Raw genomic sequence first — 27,022 nt, forward strand, 5'->3', positions numbered from 1 at the left:
ATTCAAAATGAGATCACTCAAACTACTTTATTTTCAATGTTGCATACAAGTTTGATAATTGAATAAGTTATAACAGTTATTACAGAATTGTTAGAGGGAACATCCCGAATGATGCAAGTCCATTAAGGGTATAAATCCACTAACTTAAGACTTCCAGGGACACTCGGAACCCTTTGCAGACCATAGTCCAATCGAAGCATGGAAGAATCCTGGGATTGCGTCATTGACGGTTGCGTGTGCAAACCAAAAAGCATTTCCGCAGGTTGGGCAGTCCTCCTTCTTATCTTTGACCGGCTTGAATGTGTGTGAGCATGAGATTCAGGAACAGATAGTCTGCAACAATAAACGTATATTCTATAATTCTGTATAGTTTATGTGGAAATTACTTACTGCCTTTCGGTGGGTGCTGGCGAAGATGATCTGGATGAATTGGAACTGGTGGTATCATTTGTATTACTTGAAACACTAGTTATTAGTTCTTTGGAGAATACTGGAATTTCATTGTGAAGAACATGATCCAGAAGTTGGCCTCTGACATTGTTCTCTTGTTGCAACTGAAATGATATCTTTGAAAACTGAGCTTTTGGGATTGTCAATACTTACCTCTGCTAGGGTGGCTTCACTTTCTTTCAACTTGGCATCCCTTTGGGCGACGGCATGACTTTGACTGAGAGTCATGTTGTATAATTTTTCTATGATGTATTTGGCTTCTTCGATATCGTATATAGAGGTTACAATTTGTTGTAAATCTAAATTCCCGCTTGTGTCTTGTGTTTCTTCTATTTCTATTACATTGTGCTGCGTTTCACTGATAGTTTCTTGAACATAGTTAATGTTTTCTTTGATGTCTTCAATGTAACTGTCTAGCTGTGTAACGTCTTGGTTTTTGACCACAGCTTGTTCCCTTCGTTTCTCCAAAGCCTCTAGTTCCTTACCTAAACCAAACAATTTTACAATTAGTTACAGTATTACTTTTTGTATTGTTTTCTTACCTAATGTTTCACGTTTCTCAAGAAAGTGTTCCATCCTCACCTCTTGCTCAACTAGGCCCTTTTTACTTAAAGCTATGTTGTTTATAGTTTTCTCCACCCTGAGCCACTTTTGTTTGGCAGCTTTTTCAGAAAACCCTTTCACGATCCTGCCAGCTGCTTTAAAACTAAGCCTACCCCTTTGACTTTTTCTTAATACTGATACTTCTTCTTGCTTCCTCTTCAAAACTTGGTCCCTTATTTTCCTTTCATTTTGCATTGATTTAATCACACTAGCATTCTTCCTGGTTTCCTTCCTCAACTGAGCTATTTCTCTTAACCTCCTCATTTCAGATTCCTTATGCTTTTGAGATTCCTCCTTCATCTTATTAATTAACCTAACCTTTGCGCGTTTCATTTCTAAAACCTCGTTTTTATACGACTTCAACTGATTTTCGTATTGGCTTTGACTCCTAACAAGCCTAGCATGTTCCTTTTGGGCTGCTTGTAACCTCTTTAGTTCTTTCTGCATATCCGATATTTTCTTTGTATATTCATCTTTAACTTTTTTAATTTTATCGGAAGGTTCAGGGCTCATGCTGTAAGAATGAAGTATTTTATCCCTCTCTTCTTGCGTGGTTTGAATCTTTAACTGCAACTGCATCAGTTTGTCTTCATAATGTTGCCTCATTGTTTGCATCCGTCTTTGTGACAGTTCCAGTTCATCTATCAGCTTCTGCTTCATGTCTATGTCGGTTGTTAGTGTTATAAGTTCATCTTTAAGTTCATTGTGCAAATCTTTCTCGTCGCTTTCGCTTTCGGAATCATGCTCGCTATCGCCGTCGCTCTCGTTCTCCAGTTCTACGGATCTACGGTTAAGGACCTCTTTTTCTTTTTGAAGATTCTGTTTGGCTCTTTCAATAAACGAAACGTTTTCCTCCAAGGAAGAATTCAGTATCGACGTGCTGGTGTGAGAGCGGGTAAGTTGTTTTCTTAGTTGTTCACACGTGTTGTTGGATTCCATTAGCTTGGCTCGAAGTTCTTCTATTTCCTTCAAGTAACCTTGAACCATGTAACTAACGTCTTGGTCGTTCCCTGCGGAACCAGTTATCCAAGCTCCTGTTGCTTTCTCCGTCAATAAATTAGTGTTTTTAAGTGTTAAGGAATCTATCGTTTCTTGCATTGCTTTAACTCTGGTCCTAAGGTTGTTAACCTCCCCTTGAAGCATGTTGTTCTCGTAGAACATATCGTTAACTGTCTCAGTTCCATCCTCACCAATCATCCGTTTACCCTGTTTGTACTCTACTAATTCTAACTGTAGTTGTGCAATATGTTGCTTCAATTGCGATATTGTCTTAGAAGTCTTATCCTGATTAATAAATATTTTATTCTTAATGTTCCTCGCCCTGTTAGCGTATTTTAAAGTATTCAGAGTCTCCATAAAGTCTCTGTCGCTGGGACTAACACAAGCAATCATCACAGTCTGACTATTACCGCCGAGGCTGTCTTGAAGCAGCCTCGTCAACTTCGAATCCCTATAAGGAACGTGCAACGCCCTTTTCGTCTTATCCCCTAACGCTGATATAACGTTACCTAAAGCTAATAAACCACAATTAATAGATATACCCTCTTTTTGTCTTTCTCCTATAGCTCCGGTCCTTTTCAGGCGTTCAGAGCCGGCTAAATCGACGAAATGGAATTTGGCACTGAGCGTTTCGAACTCGTTCGCGCCTTCATCGTCGGAAGGTGCTAGCCTTTGTTGTTTGATGTGTAAGGTAAAAATCGCGTGGGACCTAGAGGACTGGGTGTTCATCTGAGTGCTAGCCGTGGTCCTAGAAAGGGTCCCCAACCTCAGGCATTGCAAGGCCTCTTCAGCTGAAACCACTGTTTTGAAAGTCACCCCTTTTACTTGAATGCCGCCGTAAGGGTCCTCGTGGATTTTATACACTTTGTCCTAGAAATTTATTACAAATTAATAAAAGGCTGTGAAATTTTCTATATGAAAAATTTGTAAAGTTATCTTCAAAGTTTAATTTACATCATTTCTACCCACATCTAAAACGATTCAGAAATAACTGTAACAGCTATTAAATGCAATTTTATTGCTGAGTAATTGTACTATCTTGTAATTATTGGTAAGGGGTAATTAACATAAATTGTATTAATTATAGCACATTAATGTTACTACATACATGTATAGTTATGTGTAATCAAGGAAGGAGGTTCTAACATCAAAATAGGTTGGGAACATGCAGGTAAGATGAAGGTATGTCACAAACAACAAAATAACATTTATTGACAATAATCAATTGAATAGCAAACAGAAAACTACGTCATATTACCCCATTTTAATAATATTTTGAGAATAAAGGTAATTACGGTATTTATTTACTTTAATAATTGTGCTATTTATTATATTTTTTTTATATACAGGATGTTTACTTGTTTTATATACAGGGCGTCAAAATCAAATTTTGGTCAAATTTTTTTCAAAAACCAATGTACTGCATTGAAATTCGGCACAGGTAACTTTTTGAGTGTATTTAATGGATCGGTGTCGTTAGTATTTCCATACACCATACACTAGAGGACGCTAGTTACTATCTCTTTGAATCAGTGACGTTATATGAAACCGCTTTTGAGGTTAGGTTTTTCTATAGTTTACATCTTGAATGAAAATGTAAAATTTGTTGTACCTTAGCAAAAGTTTTTATCGCGGTTATTAGGTTGTCATCCTAGGATGCCGAGTTTCATGGTAATACCAGCAAATATCTTTTTTTACTTCAAATTGGTGATTTATTACACTAGTAAGCGATTTTTTTGCCATAACTATGTGCGCATAATTATTAACCTAATTTTCTCTTCATATAATAAAAATTACAAGTAAAAAATAAGATATCTATTATTGGACAATCCCACCATCGCTCGCTCTTTCGCTCTTTACTTTGAACATTTTATATAGCGTGTAAGAAGTTTGACTGCCATTACTTCATTTCATGAAAAATTTCCAGTTTTTAAATAAATAAAATAAAATGTATCGATTTTGTAGTACGAAGATAGTGTTGTACTTAAATTTTACCTCGAATTTTAGTAATTATGAATCTCTTAAAATGGAAACTTAAATTTTAATCAAATTATTGAAAAGTACCCAAAGATTCACGTCGTCCAAATAATCATACGTATTAATTATATATTAGGTACTTACCAAAAAGCAAAATTCAGTAATTTTTAAACGCACAAAACAATCTACAACATATGCTCAAAATGTCCACCACAATTTTCGATGTACGCACGACACCTTCGAATCCAATTTTCGCGCACTCCCTGGAAAACACCTCAAGAAAAGTAAATAGTGGTACGCAAAAAACACTCCGACACGGGCGAATCCAGATACCAACTGAATTGCGTATTGGTGGTTGCTGGACACTTTAGTACCTCGTGTTAATAAACCGCCACGCCGTTGTCACATTGCTCGATATGAATTTTATCGAATTTTAAATTTATTACAACTCTAATTATTTTTTAGATATAAGCATAAAGAAATTAAAAAAAGTAATAAACATTGTATTTGATGATATTATATGCTCGCAGTTGTCAATATTCCTTAATTAATTCAACTTTTGTACATCAAGTTTTTGGTTTATTTTAATGTATTCTATCGTCTGTTAAAATTGAGGCAGTCAAACTTCTAACACCCTGTATATGAAACAAAAGTTATAAACCAAAGTTGATAACTTATGAACGCTATAGGCACTTCATATGCATACATTAATCTTCTTAATCTTCTGAATAACATTTTCTTCACATAATATCCATGCAACACACAGTCAAATCTTTGTTATTACGTTATTTGTATGAAAAACATATGTCCTGTTGCAATGTTGGAAACAAAATGGCTGTGTAATTTTCGCGTCTGCGTATCAACTATGATTACTACGCGCTAAAAAAATATCCACTAAAATTTTTACCTACTCAGTCGTAGGTAAATTATTTTTAACTGTTTATAGGTAGGCCTCAATTAAAGTCAATTACCTGGTACCTGGTACCTGCTTACCTTTAGTGGAAAGATGCTAGAAAAAATTTTTACAGCCTATTTACAGTAAGAAGGTTCTAGTAAAGCGTCGATTTAAAGTAGTTAAATAGTGACAGTAAAATAATTTTGGTTTGGCATATGATATTTTAACAATAATAAGTGAAATTACTATTGTAATTTGGTTCCTTAAAAAGTTACGGGTTTTCAAAAAATTAAAATTTATTTTAAGAATTTTTAACAAATATTGTACCTAAATAGCCTGATCTAAATTGGTATATTTTCATCCGAGGAAATTATCCCCTGAAGTATCGCCCATTCGTTTCCGTACACTCTGTATATTAAGGAACAGAAGCTGGTAGACTTTCGGACAGTCGATTGCATATTTTTCGGAAAATGTCGCTTAATTGTTCAGAAACTAACAAGACTGACGAACTTAGCACCCTCAAACATCTAATTAAACCAAATTTCAATGAAATACATTACTTTTCGGAAAAAAAAATGATTCTAAGAGACCACCTTTGGCCCTGCGGATCCCAAAAACAAAATAGGATTTCATTTTGCCATGTTTCGTAGCACGCCACTGGATATTTTAGGAAGTACCTAATTAAACGCCATTAATGGATTAGTAACCATACTTCCCACCAAGAAACTTACTTTACTATACGAGGGGTTAAACAGATCTATGACCTCCTCGTTATAAAGTTCCATAAACTGAGCAGTAACTTTAAATTCGGGCGGCAGGTGACCAATCTCGTGTGCTTTTTCTATTCGAGAATGGATACCGTTAAAAAGGTGATGGATAGCTCTGGGGATGATACCCTTTTGCTCGTCCCTGACCTCGACGTCAAATCCTGATCCCATGGTGTAGGTTTTCCCCGACCCCGTCTGTCCGTAGGCAAGAACTGTGGCATTATACCTAGTCAGAAAACAATTTATAGTTCAATTTACGATTTTTTTTTAATTGGTATTTACCCCTCGAGGGAAGATTCGACTAGCGAGGCTACGCAGGTTTCGTATACAGTTTCCTGACCGGTTTCCGTGTCGAACACGTAGTTGTACGTAAACGACTTATCGTTGCCTAGAGTGACCTGTGGCTCCCCCGGTGTGACGGTGGTGCAAATGTGACACATGTCGATTATTTCGCGGGGAATCTGCGGACGAATCCTACAAAAAAACAAAAACGGGTCATTAAACAAAAACCCAAAAAGTGCATGTGCTATGTGCTTCAACATCCTGTAAATTGTTTTTTTTTAATCGTTATCTATTATTCTATTACTAGTTTTTAGGAATTAAAGACCGCACAGTTTTATTATCGGTAAACGAAGCCGTTGTGTTTACATTTGTTTTGTCCTTGTACGCAACAAATATAGTATTATAGAAACCTCTCAGTGGCATTTTAAACAGCCCAAGCGCGGAGCAAGGCCCAAGATAACAAAGTAAGCGGAAAGCAGGTATTATGTATTCAGTACGGATAGATAATCTAAATTCTTAGAGAAAATGCAGTGCAATGCCACTGTATTTATATCTTAGTACCTTAGCGAAGTTGCAAGTCTCGCAATTACTTCACAACTTTTAAGATGTAACAGATTTCAAGAACCAAATTTGATTTTGGGAAACATTTTTAAGGAATATCCAAGTCTATTTATTATTTCCGGGGGCGGTACAATTTCCACTGTTACAAATTTATTTTGGATTAATATGTGGCACACCTTGATGTATCTGACACTTTTAAACGTTTCGATTCCTGGAAACAAGTTGTAGCTCTACAAGTAGCTGCAGCATTAAGTATTTCCATTTTTGATCAAATTCTTCTTTCTGCTTTGCAAAGCCCCGTTTTAGGAATACGTATAAGCAAGAACATCGACATTACTAACATAGACACCTGCATACGGTGCTGTCAAGATCAACCAATGACGAACCTGTTTTTTAATGTATAGGGTCTTGTTATATAAAAAAATTCAGGCGTTACGTAAAATTTTAATTAATTGACATCGTAATAAGAACGGCTGTAAAACCTAAACATATACACGATATCCTGCACTTGTTCGATGTGGTATGTTAATTAACTGTTCAAAAATGGGGATGACAAACATGGTTACTTCCCAAATGCTGTACAAGCTAACCAAAAATAGACCCGCACAGCGAAAGACAATCATTATATTCTGTTACAACAGACAATCATAAATGTTGTTCTTCACTGCTTTTTCATCTGTTTATTTGTGAACTAACTTCGACCTTATAGCCTTGCCAATAACTTTTTATTAATACGTAATCAGCTAATTGGGTAATTCTACTTTGATTATATACCACAAAAACATTCGTAGGACAATCTGAACTACTGAGTCTTGAGTTTGTTGCGTGTTCATGCAAACAATGTTTGATAATCCGAACTACCTCCTGTCCCGATTAGTTCGGATTATCGAGGTTCTGCTGTAATGGGTACATCTCATTTGATTGCCCGAATAACCTTATAGAATCAACACGGTTGAAGATAATTTATGCGGATACATGTATGTATAGAAAAAATTACATAATCGAGTTACAGTCAAATTGTTAATTGTTAAGTAAATTCTCCTTCTGTGTGCGTGATGACGCATACGAAGCAATTAGTAGCTAGTCGCTAATTCAGAAATCGCTTGTAGGTGAATGCAGCGGCGGAATTATTTATTGCAAATTCTCCTTTATTGCACAGGTGCAATGAGCAGAAACGCGTTATTATAAATCAGAGGTAATTTAGAGGTTTTCCAACGACGCGTTTCTACGGCACGGTGAATAATGATCACCGGCAAAAAAATAACGAGGACTCGACGTGTAGTGCCGCGTTTAGCGGATGATTTAACAAAAAATCAATTAGTTGACGATCAGCGCCTCGGGGGTTTATTAAAATTTTTTTAAATCCATTACATCACGTCTCGTACGAGTTGAGGATTCTATTCATATTGTTGATATCATTCCTGAGTATTTGAATACCCGTTTTGATAATTTATGCGCCTTCAGACTGATCCAGTTCAATATAATTTATTTGTTTGTGTCATCCGTGGAGTATATTTTGTCGTTTTGCCTTTTTCGGATAAATCATGGGGAACGTTTCAATAAATATGAAATAAAATAGATCGGTTAATTTTTTTATGACGAACTGTCGTTTATTCCGCAGCTCAAGTAGAGGAATATGTCACCTTTAACGTGTGGCTTTAATTTCCTTAGATATTGCATAAACCAACCAATTTTTCGCAACGTGTCCTAGAACTAAAAAGAGAAATTTTACACAAATACACGGGGCCTCTTACATATTAGATATTTGCCAACTAAATATATTACGTCCATTTTTGAATATATTGATACAGCAATTATTGCAGAATCGAAAATGTATTAAATTTCGAAACCAACAAACACCCCTCTCGCATCCACCTCAAAACAGATCCGCCATGGTCTAAATTGTCTAAATGTACTAATATAGAATAGTGCGTGTAATGTAAAAGGACGGTATTTCAAAAGACACTGTTGACAATAGACAGTTGATTAATTGTCATCATCTGACGTGTCCCCAAAAATATGTCGACACCATTGTTGACACATCCTGGCGACTATTCCACTTCCTTGGCTAATTTTACGCTGTTTGGCTATACCTGTGTGACATGGTTAGTATTAGGTTTTTATGCCTTTATTGTACTATTCACAAAAGGTAACTACATTTATTGATTGCGAAGTTGCGTAATATGTTATAACTATCCCAGTAACCTCGATGTCCACCTTGGTGGAATGCTGCAGGGAAATTTAAAAAAGATTTTAAAATTATGAATGGTTCGACGGCGCATAGGAAAAAAGTAGTCGCGCACTTCGACAAACCGGTGTTTCGTTATCGAGACTGGTTTGTAAATAAACAGAAAAATCGGCTTCGTAATACTTAATTAAAAGATTAAACGCGTATATTTAATTAACATCAGTGGGTGTATGGTGAATAAACATTTTAATGTTTTTTTACGACTTCATTATGGGATATTTAATGCAAGGTCGCCGATCGACAGTCGAGTTTTCAATGGTTTCTCTACTTACCGAATTGGTTGCGCTGGAAAAACATTTGTTTTTTATAATTTTTTCTCTACACCTAAATTTTTAAGCACAACCAAATATAACTTTCAGTGACACAAATTATGGTCAGTATCTGTCAAACAATACATGTTATTTATTTGTTAACTATCACTCCTACAAAATGACTTTATAGGCAATTTAGAACGTTGCTTACATAAATCCCGAGATTTCTAAACTATAAATATTGCCATTAATATGCAAGTTTTGTTTATTACAATGACGGTATTACCTCCTACCTTTATACTTAATGCAAAGTGAAGTTATAACAAGGACGGGTAAAATAATGAGAAAAGAAAACGACATAATTAAATAAAATGTCAGTGTCGTACAATTTCAGTTGTATTCAAATCGAAAACAAGCCTGGGCTGTAAGTTAAGATAATTTGTTTGAAAATTATTTTCCAACAATGTCCTACATTTGTTTTCCCAATCCAATACCTTCGGCATGACCTTACCTGGCATCAAGACAACCTTGCCTAGCTTATTGATGGCATACATTTCATGAGAATATCCGTAATTCGAAAACAATTATGAACGAAATAGTGTGAGTATTGTGAATTGTTGTGAAAACAAAAACATTTTCGATGTCAATGTTGAAATTTTTGAGTGTCCCCACAAGAATAAAATACAAAGCTATCTTTATCCTCTGACGTCAGTTATATCAGCGTAATATAGGTAGATAGATGCAGGTTTCATAGAACCATTAAGTATTATCTAATATAAATATGTTGTAGGATTTTTTGATAAGATAAATTCCATCTGAAAAATAAAAATGTGTTTTCGATGTAACGAAACAATTTCGATGTTTTTTATAAACAATTGTTGGGCTATTTTGCATGAATTTTATTAAGGGTATAAAAATCTTATATCAAAACATTTTGTTTAGATCGAAAAAATTAAGGATTAGAATATTTTGTGTAAGTGGCGATCGATCAAACTTTTTAACATAGTTCTATTCCATGAATTAATGAATATTTAAGCAATGTTTAGGCATCACTAGCTTGTAATTTTGTGTAGGAGTTGTACTGACAAATCAATTTCTAAAATTTTTCCATATGTGGTGATGACTGCTTATATATTTGGTTGGTATTTCTTTTGTGTTGGTGAATACTAGTGGGTAGCAAGATTTACAGACTTAGTTTTCCTTTCCAAGCAGCAAGAACCAAAGATAATTGAGTATACGAGTAACTATAAATTTTTGTGGATTTCCCAGAGGAAGGCAGTTTTCACATTTATTTATAGATTTTCAGTCACATTAACTATTAAAACTTTTTAATTTAATTCAAATACATATTCCATTTTTTTAAATTTCTAAATTAGTTTGACGGTTCTTTGAAAAGAGGTTAACGATTGCACTTAAATTAACTTTTTACCGAGTCTGCCAATGAATTTTGGCTCAATCAGAAGGTAACTCGAATTAATTTATACGAGTTTATAGTTTTCCATACAAATTTAAGGCCAACGCTCCTGGTATCATATACCTTGCATTGTATTTATATCGGTTAAAAATATGTGCATACATTTTAACAAAACGCGCTGTCTGAGACAACTAAAATAAAACGGCGTTTCAGTTTTGTGTTTTGTGTGTGCCCAACGAACGTAACGGAAGTACTTTCATGGGGTTCAACAAAAAATCGGACTATCGTGCCTAAAATACTTACGCATGACTGTTACTAGGTTGATTTATTTCTAGATATTACTAAAGTGCTGTTAAATTGACGCTATTGTGTGCCCCAAGACGTTTTTACGATGTGGCAAGAGATTAAGCTATTAAACGGCTTTATTTATTTATTTCCTTATTTATTAAAAAATATTGTATATACAGGCGAACCCAATTAATACAATCAAAGTAATTTACATAAAAAGAAAAAACTAAGAAAGAGCAAAGATATAAATCAAACTAAGCATATATACAAGGTGTTCCACTTAAGAGGGACGTTGACTACTTTTTCGGACTTTAGAAAAGAACCTGATTTTTCTGGAAAACTGTTAAAGATAAGTATGGACAACCTTATATCAGTCGAAAGGGCATTCAATTTTGCATTCACCCATGACAATTAATATGGGTTATTCGAAATGGAACACCCTGTAAAGCTAAAACTATTTTCTTTACGTGGCCCACATGATTCCAGACAACTTTTATTAAAACTATTTTTTTATAAATTTTACAGTTACAGAGTTACAGAAGAATCCCTCTTAGGTGAAACACCCTGTATATGTAAGTAACATTACAGATACACATATGCACATAACAACAATAAAGTCTATTACAAATTAAGTGCAAGAAGCTGTAAAAATATCAAAGTCGTAAGGAAGGCTATTCGCACAGCTAACAATGTTATTATTATAAAAACCCGAGTAAAAACCGTCTTTGTCAGTATCAAATCCCAATTCACAAAAAAAACGTTTGTTTTTTGCCGCGAACTGATGTAGTGATGGTACCGGTATATGTACGCATTCTGCAGCAGCAAAAAAGGAACAGAATGTTGTCGATTTCAGTTATCCTGACAAGTGTCTATTACATTTTCATTCTGATTAAAAAACTAACAAACCTCGTTTTGTGTTTCTAAGAAAATGATGATGATGTATCCCAGAGAGATCGTATAAATGAAAGATTTTTAACAAATTTTAGCTCTATCCTCACAATCTTCACGATGATTTCTTGTTACGTGGCGACTGAAGGAGGAAAAAAACTCGACCTACATGTAATAAACTAACATAATTCGAGATTAGGTAACAGCTTTCTTCAATTTTAATTAAATGCAAAATAGTTTGTGTGAATCGTTCCGTATCAAAAGCTCAACCAGGTCAGCTGTACTATTATAGTTGTGCAAGCTTTCATGAAAGGTAAATGTCATCGGGCATAATAACGTTCTCTCCTAAGGGCGTATTAATCTGAAATTTAACGTTTGGAACTGTGACGCGGACAGTTAGGAACTATTAAATGTAACGGGTATAGTTGATAGAACCAACGAATTGCTTTCTCCAAAAGAAATACAAGACGGTAAAGTCATTTTTAAGATTTGGAGTGTAGTGCAGTGACAAATCTATGATTTTTTTGGTTTATACAGATACAATTTCAATGGTTCAAAGGAACAAACCAACTGTAACGCTAACACGACACCATATCCTTGAGTTTTGAAATGCATACTATTTTTTTTTATTTTCCAATTTGCAGGCATTGTGGATGACTCAAAACTAAAAAAACTTAATAAGTTTAATGCCACGGCTAATGGTACGTTGACCTCGATTTTAAAAATAAGGTACCTTTCTATATATATGTCCAACGGACCTGTCTAAAATCGATGGGTGAGTCATCGTATTCTGCAGATGTATTCTTTCACGACAATTCATCAAAATCACAGGATTTCGGGGAAAGTCTCTAAAAAAACTGCTTCTCGATTTTTATTAAGAGTAAATGTAAAAATACGCGGTGGATAAATTTCGGGAAGAGGTAAAGTCAATTTATACTATAAATGGATTACAGTCGTGGTTGAGCACGTCAGCTCTATGGCGTAAAATGTGGTATACCCATTTTTTATAGGCCCACAATACGCGATCTGGGGAAAGATAAGCCCTCTGACATTTTCCGGAAGTGGGTAAAAGCGGGCTTCTGAAATATCCTTGCAAATTTATTATTATTAACCCAGTGCGTGTCAAAATAAACTACGCTCGGCTATATTTAGTTTATCCCTCAGAAAGTTTATTTTAAACTGCGGTTTATTATACAACAAGTATTTTTAAACACAAAGTCAATGAATTTATTTTGTGTTGTTTTTTTTTAATACAAAAACCTTATATTTAGATTCGGCGTCACGTTTATTTGAATCTTTGCCCGTGCAATATGTACTTTTCTAGAGGTTGTCCTAGTTTCAGCGAGTAAACAAACACAGCAATATAGTGCGTCAGTTTTTGAGTAGCGGGTGCAATTTCTTAAACTAAAAAGACTTCGTGTCAAGTTTGTTGGCCTTTTCTTAAAATATGTCGCACAGTCACAGGAAATTTTTAGTTTATTGATCTCTATTCCATTTAAAACTTTAACTATCAGCGGCCCAAAATGCACAAAAATCGATGTAGTTTCAAAGCAAGAAGTGGTTTATATGCAATTTCGACAAACTTCTACAATTAATTTGCCAATCCTCACTTTGGTTTAGTCTTTACGTTTTTTTCAATGTAATCAAATAAAGTGTCAGTTTTTTTGCGGAGAAGAAAGATACGTATATAGTTTTCTCAGCTTTTTGTTCGTCATCCTCCGTCACCCTTGAAAATAGCCAAAACGTTGTCATTCAGTATAACCTAAAATATTAAATATTTAAAATATTTTTTCAAATCAAAGCGAAGAAAATGTCCAAAACATCAGCTAAATAAACAATTCTCGAACAAGCTAGCACCCTGTTCTGTGTCGATCTAGGTGTGCATGGAGCTTTAATAGCGTCTTTTAATTATGCCCACGCCTAGCCATCAAAATTTGATTAAAGGGTACAATTAATTAGATTTTTTTATCGCTAAACAAATGATTACGAAAATACGCTTTTACCGGCGTTTTTATATAGTTTTTCATATCGCGTGGGATCGATAAGGTCGCGACTAATTTTAAATTATTCGTGGTACGAAATTAGAGCTTTGTTTTTAGGAGCAATTTATAATTAACCGCAGTATACGGATACACATTTGCGGGCGATTTTCTTGTGTAACAGAAAAACTAATACAGAAATACACCGCAGGACACGCAATCGGTGGTAAAATTAAAGATGATGGCAGAGGCCGGATTTAATAATTTGGGGCATATTACTCAAACAGTAGAAGCCAACGTACCAATTTCTGCGGGTCGAATACAACAGCGGGTCTATAATGGAAACAGTAAAATTATTTCGGTACAGATACTCAGATTTGAGCCGATAAGAAATAAATTTCAAATTACTGTAGCCTTCGTATCTACTACTTTCTTTTAATAAATAATCGGCGCAGGTAAGTCATTGTACTCCTGAGAGCAGGTGCTGCACAAGTAGAAAAAAAATCTGTTTCATTTTCTAATTAAAAATGATGATTGCCTTGAAAGGTCGCAAGCTTAACACATAGGGATATTTTTTATTAAAATCACGATTGGAACCATCACGTAGCAAGTTCAAACCATTTTTGTCCTTCCTCGCACAATAATAGTTTTGTACATAAAAAAATAAGTTTTCTCTTTCGCATGTAGTAAAAGCGTCACATAAAAAATGTAATATTTACATAAACATTCCGTAAAAAATGGAATTATATTTTGTGGTCGAGAGAACACTAATGATTAGAAAAGTATCTTCGTTGATAAATTGCGGTTTATAAATTAATTGGTAATTTTTTCTGAAATAATATCACATACCTATATTTTTATAGTATTACTTAATGTTATTCAAATTAATTCAATAAATCTTCAAAAAGCCATTTACGGGGCACAAATCCCACCAAAAGTTCCTAACCACGGACGAGAAACCGCAGATTACTTGCGACGCAAATCGAGAGGCGAGCGGAAAAATAATAAAATTTCACCGATGTTTGGAAATTTTCCCAATTCAAATTCAGTGCGGACACCACTGAAAAACCCTTGCGGACCCAGCCTGAACTGTGTTTGAACGTCCACCCAAGTACCCTCCAGCTCATTAACCAACACTACTATAGTACGCCCCAAAATTTTGCTTTCAGTGAGTTGTGGATCTGTAAACTATTTTGGTTAATGTTGACCCTAAAGCCTTGCTTTAGTTCGAGTTTCGAAATATTTAAACAATTGGCAGCCGAGGGATCTTCCGGAAATTTTGGAAACATGCGTGAATTTCCGTTTTCCCGCGCTGTGCCTTCCGAAAATTGTCATATGTCATCTGCGACTTTCCGTCTACAATTTTATGGCTCTAGCGGGATTTGTGCCCCGTGAATAGTTTCTTGAAGGATTATTGATTTTTCTTTGAAACATGGGTAAAATTCGAACATTACTGTTCGTTATATTTACAAGTATTGTACTTTCCACAATCAATATCTAAGCGATATCGATTCAAGATGTACAGAAAATTACCCAGCGATCAGAATTTCTGATTGATTCATTGAATAATTAAAGAAGGGAAATACAATTGTCGTGGCGAGCATACTACGTTGTACTTTCCCAACAGTTCAGACTTTTATTGATTATTAGATCTATCCATTTCAATGAATATCCGATTTATTACGCTATTTCCGCTTTTGGTGGAATGGGAAGCAATTAGAGCAAGGCTAATTTTTAATCGAGGCAGGTTTACAATCCGGATTCAAGGTGATGCAGAACCGGATCAAAAATTTTAATTTTCAGGGGACGCCGCACGTGCGCGCATCGCATTATATCATCGATATTTTTTCAAACCGTGATATACGATTTTTTAATTTCCTACATTCATCTTTTAGGTTTTCCGTAGAACCATTTGCATTTTATGGTATTATTTTATTGCTTAAGTGTTTTCCCCCGGGGCTAGTAGCCTCTAATGAGAGTTAGAACAAGTTTGGAGACTATTTTTAAAAATTATGCAAGTTTTTACGAAACTATGCGTTGACAAATGCCATGAAAAGCGTTTTATTAAATAATCCGCAGGCAACTATGTCAATCCGATTTCCATTCAGCCAAGTAATCAAATTTAAAACTTTTTAACGTGTTTTCTGCTTTTGGCTTCGGTATTCGAATCCGCTTTTCGAACATCATTTTTCAATTAAACCGAATTCTATTAATAAAGTCTTCTTCCTCGTCCAAGGACTATTTTGGAACAGGAATTCTTGACACAGTTTTGTGCATATAGACGAAAAGTAAATAATCGCTTTTATTGTTTTATTGATATGACGAGCGGTTTTGTTTTTCACTTGCGCATATTTGGACGAAGATAAGATAGAAATCGTATCAAAAAATGTGCCAGGCAGAGCAAAATTAAACTCTTGTCTAAATGTGCTTCGTCAAAGGATTTCGACGCATACACAAAAACAAACAAACTGGGTGCTATTAATGTGCATGAAAAACGACGTAATTTATTTATTATAAATGGAGATCAATCCATATCTGCCTAATAATCAATCATCTTGTCGCTAAATCACATTTCACTTCAAACCGTATCCCTTGACCCTGTTTCCTTAATGATTTCTTGTCTTTGGAAACAACTGGGCACTTGACGTGTTTAAATAAATAGGTTTTATAATTGCATATAAAAAATAAAACAACTCTAGACTTGATTATAAAACATAAAGTTACCAAAGCTAAGTTTTGCTTGGCCCCGTTTAGTTTCGAATGTCTTTCAATGGTGATAGTGGTTAAACAAAAGGAAATACGATAATGATCCGTAGCCATCCATTCAAGCTTACGTATCGATTTTCATGGCTGTAGGAGCATAGTCTCGCGTTCTTAGAAGGCAGTTGAGACTGGCATTTTACAAATAATTAGCAAAGTATATAATTTTACTTAACGGCAGTAATAAACACTTGTTTATAATAAGAGTACACTGACCCTATTGTATCAAGCAAGATGTAGAAATATACATTGTGCGTGAAACTGAAATTCTGTAATGCAACGGAGGAATTAATTGTTGAAGTTTGTCTTTTTCTATAACAACCTTTACAGCCATAGTTACGTTACAAACATTTATTAACAATAAATTGAAAAACACACTTTCTTGAATAAATATTAAAAATTTGTTTTAAAACATCTCTGAAAAAAGCTGTGACTTATTTTTTGATAGTATTACTACACCTGCGAAACTTGGCCTTGACTATTATGAAAATTAGCACCTTTAAAATAAATAATAAGTAACATCATCGGTATTTTTATGTTTAAGTACCTACATAAATCATTTATAAAGCGCCCAAATCATGTTCGTTTTTAACTTCTATCATTTTACCCGATTCATTTGATAATACAATAGAAAACTGTTGAGATTATTTATATGAGTATCATCATAATTTTTTAGATTCAAACGCGACGTATCTTTTCTTCGTTTAAGGAAACGACTAGTTGGTTCCAAGTAAAGTAAACAATCTTGGGCTAGTGCTAGGACACTAGGACTTTGTTTACATCATTTGCAGCAAATTTACGTACCAAACAGCGGGAATTTACGAGTACCTAGCTCATAAAGATGTATCTCGTCCAGATAAGAATAGATGGGGTTAACAAACCATAATAGAATAATTATTATTATTGTGGAACCATCCGACGTAAAGGTGATATATGAATATAGTTAAACAGGAAATAAGGCACTAATTTGTGCGATATATGCGGCTAAATTTGTATGTTCTATATATAGTGAAACACACAACACATGCACGCAAATACACATGGGGTGGAAGATACGAGGTGTCGTTATTTAACGAAAAAAATAATTTTTTACCTGACAGCCACACGTACGGCGATGTCGTCTTCTTCCATTTTCGTAAAAATTCTCTAAAATCACAGCAGAATTACATGTGTCCACTAACACCTGGTGTGACACCTACCTTTATTTAAACTTTGTTTAAACACTTATTTAACATAATGACACAATTGTTTACGGGGCCTGGATAAAGAAATATTATTGAATTTTTCAATCGAACGTGTCATTTTTCCTTGGTACTCGGTGTCTGTTAAGTGTAGTATTTCCGAAATTGTTGTAAAAACGTCAAAACCACATGTAAATAATAGTCAGTGAAAGTGTTTTTAACTTAACCTATTACAACCCACGGTGTGGACAGACGTATGGGTTCTAATGGAACAGGAGCGAATACGTATCCGCACATACACTCCACCACGGCAAGACTGTTTTCATTCTCATTCTGTAGCGTGGTGTGCGGTGTACTAGAGCATTTCGTATTACCTCTACTACCTGTACCTTCCGCTGCTCAGTCGCTTGGTTCATTTTCAAGTGCAGTACGACGAAACACCTTTGCTAGGACGCAGACGAACCGCCAAAACTGTCACAATTGGGACCGTCTATGTCAACGGCAACATCCGGTAGCATTTAATTTATAACTTGTTTTTCCACTATTTCTATTAAACTAATTTTGCCTGATCAAAAATGGCACGCAGAAGAAATCACACTTGAAAATTGAAACTTAAAAAAACTTCTTTTTCTCCTCCTGGACAATTTGCATATTGGCGCTTATTTCCTTCTTACACCAGGGACATCCTGGTCCCTACAGTTATTGTTAATATTTCGGAAAATCAATCAATTTTTAAAGATTTATATAAAGTATAAATCCGTTTGTTTTCGCTTGCTTCCATAGTTAGAACTATCAATCCTATGATGTATGTGGACTAGCCGCTAACGAGTGGTATGACGTCACAATATGGCTTCCGTGCTCCGTCTTCAATTGCTTACAGCGATAAACTGTTGATAATAAAACCTCTGATTTCTGGCACATTAATTAACTCTGATGTAAGTATACTTTCTGAATTAAAAGTATAGACAATGTTTACTTAGAAAATAATCATTTATCATAAAACTGTTTATAATACAGGGTGTTTTATTAACCCTTATGGGGGGGGTCTTAAGGCGGTTGAGACAGAACTTTTTGACCCAGAGGGTGTAAAATTTTAAACATTTTTGAAATTTTGGCGAGGTTTCGAAAGCGTTTCACGAATTAGGTCGAAAATTTTATTCTCTCAGCAAATATAACCTAAGTTTCCAACATATAAACGATTTTTCATATAATTCCATGTTAAATTTATAGGATTCAAAGGTTTTTATTAACGTTACTTAATTAATATGCCTCGTCACGGTATTTTTTCTACAACCAATAATATGTGTGTTACATTAACACGCTTTTTGTTCTTTACGAAGTTTTGGCAGTTTTTAGTGACATGAACAAAACCGGGAACGAACTTCTGGTCTTAATTGATTTTGATAATGTCCCAGAACGTTTAAAACTGGAGACGCCCTGTATCTCGTATAAGTTATGGTAATGCGCTTCCTAGACCAGTTCCCAGTTCAACTAACAATCACAGGTCACAGGTACCAAAGAGACAAGCCATCAGATACCAACAGAATCAAGGTTGTAACATAAACCCTAAATTACAATGTGCAACAACAGTGGGATAGATAAACAATAAATTAATAAAAAATAATAGTAATAGGTATTCTTTTTTACATTAAAACTTTACATTTTACGATTTAAGGCCCGTTTACTTCTGCAGCAATGTAGTTCTCGTATGGTATTAGTTAATAAACAAAGAAGTACTCAGGTAATTTATATCTTTGTACAGGTCAAAGTCCGTCGCTTAAGAAGATTTGCATAAATTGACCTTTAAGTTGTGCATGTTTATTGTAATTTCAGGAAACTCACCTTTTTTAAATCGTTCCGTTTTACAGCCGTTTTAATAGGCATTCACGATTTGTTAAAACATCCGGTTTGCTTGTAATGCAAGACTGAAACGTAGACATGTAATTTAATCCATTAATTGCGTATATACTTACGTTCTTGTTCTTACAAATTCTATTTAGGAAACATAGACAAAAAAAATGATCCTGCCATGGTTTCTTAATGCAATGCAAAAACTATATATATTTGTGCAATGCAAAAATACTTTTAGCGACAATTAACGTCAATGAAGCATTTGCCCTTCAGTCAAATGTAAAAATCCTGTAATTATATTTAAACTACGTCCAGACTGTAAATGTTAAACATTGAAAACGAGTGTATGTGCGGTTACCGTAAATTAAATTGTCTTTTCTGTGTTTAATGGCAATAAAAGTTATTTAACTTAAGTTAATTAGCCACGTTGTGATAAATGGAAACCTGTTGTTTACAGTCCAATCAATGTAGGAAAATAATACGAAATCTTAACATATCTTGATTTTAATGATGCAACTGATGAATATAAAAACGCAAAAAGGTTGTATGTGAAAATAGACCCTCCGCCTCAAGAAGGGAGGCGCAATTTTCAATGAATTTTTTGTATCTCCGTTTATTATTTGGAAGAGGATGTCACTTTTTAACATCACCTCGTATATTGAATTAATTCATAAGTAATCGTAGGAAAATTATACAAAGGATGTATATTTTCGCAGAAAATCAAATAGGGTAGACGCTGATAATTAGAGCACCCTGAATTACTGGAAATATAAAACTGGGAATATTGTAAGATTATGTAAAACACAGGGTGATTCAGATCTTATTAAAAAAAATTAATGGACTTACGAATACAATTTTGTAAAAAAAATTGGTCCACTGTAAAACCTGACCTTGAGCACATCAAAGCGATCGGCATGGCGGCAAAGTGTAATTAAAAATGAACGGACAAATAATTTAAAGAATTCCTAAGGAAAGAAATAAATAAAATTTTATAACTCCTATTTTATATCAGCAAATTCAATTGCTTTTGCCGCTATTGTTTATTAGTGATTAATAAATTTAATTTGTGGTTTTGTTTATTATAATTATTCAAAATTTTGGGCCCGTCTTACCCAGTTTCTAGGAACTAACACAAATGTTGCCTTGCTTCACCATAACACAAATGCTTCGCCATAACACAAATGTTGTCTTGCATCACCATAAATTAAAACGATATCCATCAAGTCCGCGTTGCTAAGCCATTTTTGACACTTGAAAAACTAATTTAAACACCATCGCAAAAACGTTAATACTAAATCGGATTTCAGTATTCCATTTTTCTTGACGCATCTATTTTCAAACTTTTTTGAATAAGTTGTGGATCATCCTGTATATTAGTATAATAATAATATACTTATACTGAAATTATCTGACTGTTGGTTAGTTATTGCCCTGATTTTCCTTAATGCGGCTCTAGACGCCAAATGCCCTGCGAATATGTAATAACCGATTAAAGAAATCTGTACGCCTATTGCTATCTGCCACGAAGTTGCTCTAGTTTAGCGTTACGCTAATAGAGACCGCCACTTCCTGGATGGACTCACTACTAAAAGTGCGATTTTCTTGTCTATAAAACGCCAGCCTTAAGACTGGCGTTTTTTGTGTTATTTTCAACTGTTTTTTGGGAACGATTTTTTAGTGTAAGTGTGGAGACAAGACATTTGTTTCATTGTTGGTTTGGCCTGCAATAAATACATAAATATGTAAGTTATTCAAATATATAAGTACATTCTTTTTATTTATTGCATATTTACTTAATTTTTAATATGCACCTTGTTGTGATCTATTTAACAAAAAATATTTGTTAACAGCCTATAAATCGCCGACAGGATAATGGATATTTCTAGAAGAAATAAAACAGCCAGCAGTAAGTATGAATTTATAGTTGCTATGATTTACCACATTTCAATGGTAGAAATTTTATTATTACTAGCACCCCAAAATATTTTTTTATTTATGTTATATCACTAACAATACAGACTTTAAAGCTTATGCACATGCTATGTTTTTTACTTATCTTGATATATAAATTGGGAAACCCTAAACTTTTATAATTTTAATATATTCTTCATCTTTACTTATCTTATTTTTTTTCAAACCATTGTTTCAATAAATAAATACTCAGTATTGCAAGTTTAAAATTAATTTTTTTTATAAAGAAAAATATGCGTACTTACTATATATACATACATGTTTTTATTAATTTTTGTTTAAATTAATTTCAATTATACAATCCAGTATGTCTTTTTTTTTCAGAACTTCCAATAATTACAGTTACAGATGTGTCGGGTAGAACTCAAATCCTCTTCGATGAAAAAAAAAACAATATTCTTGAGAAAATAAGAAGATTAAAAAAGAAATCCAAGTACAGCATAGCAGAAGAATCTCAGGTGTGTAAAACTTAGTCCACTTATTAATTCTGTATAATTTGTAAATGCTTATTTATCCATACACCAAATCTATAGAGATGTTAAAAAAACACTTGTTTTTAACTTGAACACCTCATAATTAAAAAGTTAACCCCCTCCAAGCATATGTTCGTAGGGATTTTTTCATTCGTTTTCATTGTATTCTATGACTATTAAAGTTCGACCAAGCGTTACATCCTGTATAGAATTTCTTTTTGTTTTTTGTTTTAAAAATTTCGATGGTTGATTTTCCTTATTTTACCTGCCCACAGTTAGCTAAAATATTTAAACTATCAATAGTTAATCAGAATGTTCTCTTTTTCTTTTCAGAATGGGTCAAATAAAGAAGGTTGCCTAACATCAGCTTCTACCCCAACGGCAAGTGGAGCTTTTACAAATTTGAGGCTTTGATTGAACAAATCGTTTGTTGAAGGTTTTTGGTATCTCGTATTGAAGTTAGTTTGTAAATATATTTTATATGTTTATTTTAATACTGTCTATATGTAATATTGGTAATATAAATATATGTGTTTCTAATTTTTATTTCCTTGATCAAAATATATTCTGTGGAGTATTGTCACAAATGATTGTAACAACTGAAAGCATGCAAACAAGAAATCATTAGAAACATTGTTGAAAAATATGTAACGAATAAAAGATGAATATGATGAGTTATTTGTGTAAAAGGGGACCGTTTTCCTAGGAGGAATTTACGCAAGCGACTGAGATCGTCCAGTCTCGCCTTTTCTCGCAAGCAATGAAGACAGGTGTGTAACAATAACAAAATAAAAACACACTGATTTTCAATGAACAATGCACCCGTCATTACTCTGCATACACTCGGCATCCTCTAATTACTATTCAATACCTGCTTGTAATAAAGTAATAAATATTACATAACCATCGTACGAGATATAGGTTTATCAATATGTACTGTACAATGCTCAATTGATGAATTTAAAAATCAGGAGTTTCGTCATCAATTTAAATAACAACAGTTGCAGATTGAGGACCGTGATGAGCAATTATTAATTGTTCTTAAGCTATTTATATCCAATACGAATATATCAACCATTTAAAACAAATATCGAGTTTTTAGCCGTGGCTGTACTAAACCAGGGACTTGTAGGTGTACTTTTTCTATAATTCTCCATCGTGGGCAATGCTTTGACCTAAAATAGTCACAGGAACCGATTTCTCGGCTTCTTCACTTCTAAAAAACAGTTTATCATGTATTCTATGTTATTCAAAGACAAATATTAACAGTAAAATGATGAACAAATATTAATTCATATTACCTACAACAGGTGTTCTTGCCGAAAATAAAATGGAAACCATAGATAACGCACGAGAACGTAAATATTTATATAGCCTTTTGTTAAACACCATACCGGAAGCGTTAATTAATAGTAGCTTTACAAAATCTTAGGAAGAATAAAGAAACGTTTTGTACCCTCAGTTTTACAAATGCCAACTGGATACATCTGGAAATTACATTCGTACCTCTCTCACAATTAATTTTAGAATTGTGTTAACGTCAAAACGATAATTTATGGTGTTGACTTTAATTTAAAGCAGGCATAATATATGCCTTGAGTGAAATATAATAACAATACATATTTTTATTTAACAAAACGATAATAATATGAGAGAGATATGCACTATATTTCCGTATATACGAATGTGGAGTGCTTTTACATATATAAAATTACTAAAACACAACATATACGGTTTCATATATGCTTCATTGGCTTCTGTATCAATTTCAGTAATGGATTTCATTTCATTATTCCATCAGTAGTGGTGAAGTGTACACGAGTTTCATGAGAAACACAGGTAGGTATTTATCTTGTTAAATTCATTAAAATTACTCAATCTTTTTCTTCTAGAAAAATGAGTCTTCCTTCAGAACGAACTAGATTGCTTCCAAGAGTCAATCGACCAGATTACGTTTTTGATGTTACCATAAACAGTACTCGTAAAAAACGCGTTAAACAATTTCAATATTGTATGTATGCACTATTATTGTAAGTACTCACTTTTAAAACTTAAGGAATTAAGAAATATAATCTGTGTTCCTAGGTGTATCATAGTGGTAGCTTTAGTGGCAACAATTTCGATCAGTATAAATGCCCCTGAAGACACAAACTCAGCATTAAATAACACTGAAACAGATATGCCGGTATTTCTAATGTTCACCAGTTCTTTACCGATACCAGACGTGGATTACAAAAACTGTACAACCAGTAGCAACGCCATATTGAAGGAAAGCATCCAAATTGGAAAACAAGCTCTAAAAGACAGACAAGAAGTTGAGAAAATTATTCCATCCGTACCGGTGCTCAGTCCTAGTTATCGCCATCAAAAAATTGTTGCCACTTCTGCCAAAGCCAGAAATTTATCACACATTGGATATATTAAAGAATTTGCCACTAAACATTTCCACAGGTAAAAAAATAATCTGTTACTTTACTTTTACTGCTATTCTACACTTTTAGTACTAACAACGTCAGCAATAGACGTGAACGAGTTTGCAATGGTTCTACTCCAATATTTAAGGAATTTTGCGAAAATAAAACAATAGAATGCAATGTTTTTCAAAAATTTAGAACTTATAATGGTTCTTGTAATAATCTAAAACGTCCTGGATATCACGGAGTCTCTTACAGACCCTTTAGAAGGTCTCTACCACCAGATTACGCTGACGGTAAGACATAATTTGAAGTAGTTTTCCAGCACAAAAAATAGTAAGCGTTTATTCAGTTTGCGTGGTAGTTACTAATTAAGAAACTTTTACCCTTACTAGGATTACTCATAATATCGATTTTAACGCAAGGCTTAGTAACACTGTACATCCCTTATAAAATTCATGCCGCCCACAAACACGTATATAACAAGGGGTGCATATCTTAAGTCTTGCATTTGTACAACTTTGCAATAAATAAATTATTAAAATATTTTAGGCATAAGCAAACCTAGAGCAAGTAAAAATGGCACGCCGTTGCCATCAGCAAGAACAGTAAGCCTAGAGGTTCATCGGCCTTATCAAAAAGCTGACACAAAATTCACGGTAATGTTGGCAGCTTGGGGCCAATTCTTAGACCATGATATGACTGCTACAGCGTTAAGTCAAAAAGTAGATGGTGGTACAATCTCTTGTTGTAGTACTGAGTCTTTCACCCACCCAGAATGTTTTCCCGTTGAACTGGACTCTTCCGATCCCTTCGTCAAGTACAACTTGACGTGTATGGAGTTTGTACGATCGGCTCCAGCGCCTACTTGCTGTTTGGGACCTAGGGAGCAACTCAACCAAGTCACTTCATTTATTGACGGTTCCGTAATATACGGGGCTGATGAGGAACTGGCGGAAAAATTAAGAACCTTCGTGAACGGTACGTTAAGAATGTTTGTTACTGAGGATGAACGCGCTTTATTACCTGTTTCGGAAGATCCGTCAGATGGATGCAACAGGGAAGAGGAAGAAATGAAAGGCAGATACTGTTTTTTGACAGGTACGTTAGTATTTGTTGTTATATGTTGTTATTGTAACTGCGAATTGTTTGTTTCAGGAGACGCTCGAGCTAACGAAAATTTGCATTTAACAAGTATGCACTTGCTGTGGGCGAGGCAGCACAACTTGCTAGCTTCAAATTTGTCTCGAATAAATCCTCATTGGGACGACGAGAGAATTTTTCAAGAAGCAAGGAGAATAGTTGGTGCTCAAATGCAACATATTACCTACAACGAATTTTTACCTGCATTACTAGGTACTACACAGAATTGATTTTCAGTTACTATATCTTCATATTTTCAGGAAAAAACATAATGAACAAATTCGATTTGTCGCCTCAAACTCGCGGTTATTTTCGAAAGTATAACGAAAGTATCAACCCTAGTATAGCTAACAATTTTGCTACTGCTGCTTTTCGTTTTGCTCACTCGATAATCCCAGGGTTAATGAAATTTTTAGCAAATGATACTTCTAGTCCAGAGTATATACAAATGCACAAAATGCTGTTCGATCCTTTCAAATTATATGAACCTGGAGAATTTGACAGAACTTTAAGGGGAGCGATGAATACTTCTATAGAAGCTAGTGATTCTTATTTTACTAATGAAGTAGGGGTTATTTGAATGTGTGTTTATGAATAGTTGAATTTGATTTTTGTAGTTAAAATCTCACCTTTTCGAAAGAACTTCTGAAGCGCCGAAACGATGTGGTTTAGATCTGGTATCTCTGAACATTCAAAGAGGAAGAGATCATGGATTACCAGGTTATAGTAAATGGAGAAAACACTGTGGTTTAAATGAACCAACAAAGTTCGATGACCTTGAGAATGCCGTGGACGGTGAAGCTTTACGAAACATTAAAGCAGTATATAAGTACTTCACAAATGAATTTTGTTTTAAAATATGGAAAAAACTATGTTGTTGTTTTGTAGGAATGTTGACGACATAGATTTGTATACAGGGGCCTTAAGTGAAAGACCCATAAAAGAAAGTGTGCTAGGTCCAACTTTAACTTGTCTGATTCTAGATCAGTTTATCAGAGTAAAGCAAGGTGATAGATTTTGGTACGAAAACTTCCAAAATCCTCAGGCTTTCACACTACAACAACTAGATGAGATCAGAAAAACGTCTCTGGCCAATATTATATGTGATAATGCAGATACTTTGGAAGTTGTACAACCGGAAGTTATGAGGAGGTTAGATTTGAAGAACAAGTATGTCCCTTGTTCGGCGGTAGCAAGGCCAAATATAGCTTTATGGAAAGAGAAATTGGAAAGTCTGGAAATGAACGGTGATAATTCTATAAAAATTTCGACTGTCAGTCTTTAAGATTTGCGTGAAATTTTGATTAACAAATGATATACACGTTTTAAAATTATTTTTCTCATTTTCATTTTCCTAAATCTTAAAAATACCCTGTTTTACGTCACCGTACTTTGATCGATTCCATAACCAAATTTGCACTGGTTTTCATTTTTACATGGTAATTATTATGTCTTCAACGAACGTTTTTCAAAATGCGCAACGGAATATATTTTTAAGGCATTTATTCACAGTTTTTTTAATTAAATTTTTGCTATGCGCAATATTTGTTGATGTTAATTTCATTATCTTTTGATTTATAGTTATAAAAGTGACACCCTATATGCAACCAGAAATACACCGTAGTGA

General features: G+C 34.2%; 2 protein-coding genes across 2 annotated transcripts; one reads left to right on the forward strand and one right to left on the reverse strand.

The window, feature by feature from the left end:
- On the reverse strand, positions 1-17,872 carry LOC108916923 (kinesin-like protein KIF21A). The gene is made up of 8 exons (XM_018723258.1): positions 17,562-17,872; positions 17,456-17,508; positions 5,974-6,165; positions 5,656-5,917; positions 993-2,922; positions 604-935; positions 391-554; positions 1-333 (listed from the first exon to the last, which is right to left on the reverse strand). Exons 2-8 carry the CDS (start codon positions 17,491-17,493, stop codon positions 123-125), a joined length of 3,129 nt encoding a protein of 1,042 aa, XP_018578774.1. The 5' UTR covers positions 17,494-17,508; positions 17,562-17,872; the 3' UTR covers positions 1-122.
- On the forward strand, positions 14,000-26,682 carry LOC108916925 (myeloperoxidase). Its single transcript, XM_023454112.1, has 10 exons — positions 14,000-14,057; positions 23,611-23,677; positions 23,731-23,868; positions 23,924-24,289; positions 24,361-24,548; positions 24,805-25,353; positions 25,411-25,608; positions 25,656-25,960; positions 26,013-26,224; positions 26,284-26,682. The coding sequence occupies exons 3-10, from the start codon at positions 23,735-23,737 to the stop codon at positions 26,678-26,680; spliced, it is 2,349 nt and encodes a 782-aa protein (XP_023309880.1). The 5' UTR covers positions 14,000-14,057; positions 23,611-23,677; positions 23,731-23,734; the 3' UTR covers positions 26,681-26,682.
- The last annotated feature ends 340 nt before the right edge of the window (positions 26,683-27,022 follow it).

This window comes from Anoplophora glabripennis, unplaced genomic scaffold, assembly GCF_000390285.2.
Source record: "Anoplophora glabripennis isolate ALB-LARVAE unplaced genomic scaffold, Agla_2.0 scaffold2, whole genome shotgun sequence".
Taxonomy (NCBI): domain Eukaryota; kingdom Metazoa; phylum Arthropoda; class Insecta; order Coleoptera; family Cerambycidae; genus Anoplophora; species Anoplophora glabripennis.

What these genes read in the sequence shown, in the direction of transcription:
- LOC108916923 (XM_018723258.1), bottom strand. Translation starts at nt 17,493, where the DNA reads ATGGAAGAAGACGACATCGCCGTACGTGTGGCTGTCAG. An exon ending in GTCGAATCTTCCCTCGAGGG is followed by an intron (nt 5,918 to 5,973) that starts GTAAATACCAAT and finishes TTTTCTGACTAG; the next exon opens with GTATAATGCCACAGTTCTTG. An exon ending in TGAGAAACGTGAAACATTAG is followed by an intron (nt 936 to 992) that starts GTAAGAAAACAA and finishes TGTTTGGTTTAG; the next exon opens with GTAAGGAACTAGAGGCTTTG.
- LOC108916925 (XM_023454112.1), top strand. Translation starts at nt 23,735, where the DNA reads ATGAGTCTTCCTTCAGAACGAACTAGATTGCTTCCAAGAGTCAATCGA. An exon ending in ATTTTTACCTGCATTACTAG is followed by an intron (nt 25,609 to 25,655) that starts GTACTACACAGA and finishes TCATATTTTCAG; the next exon opens with GAAAAAACATAATGAACAAA. An exon ending in AACATTAAAGCAGTATATAA is followed by an intron (nt 26,225 to 26,283) that starts GTACTTCACAAA and finishes GTTGTTTTGTAG; the next exon opens with GAATGTTGACGACATAGATT.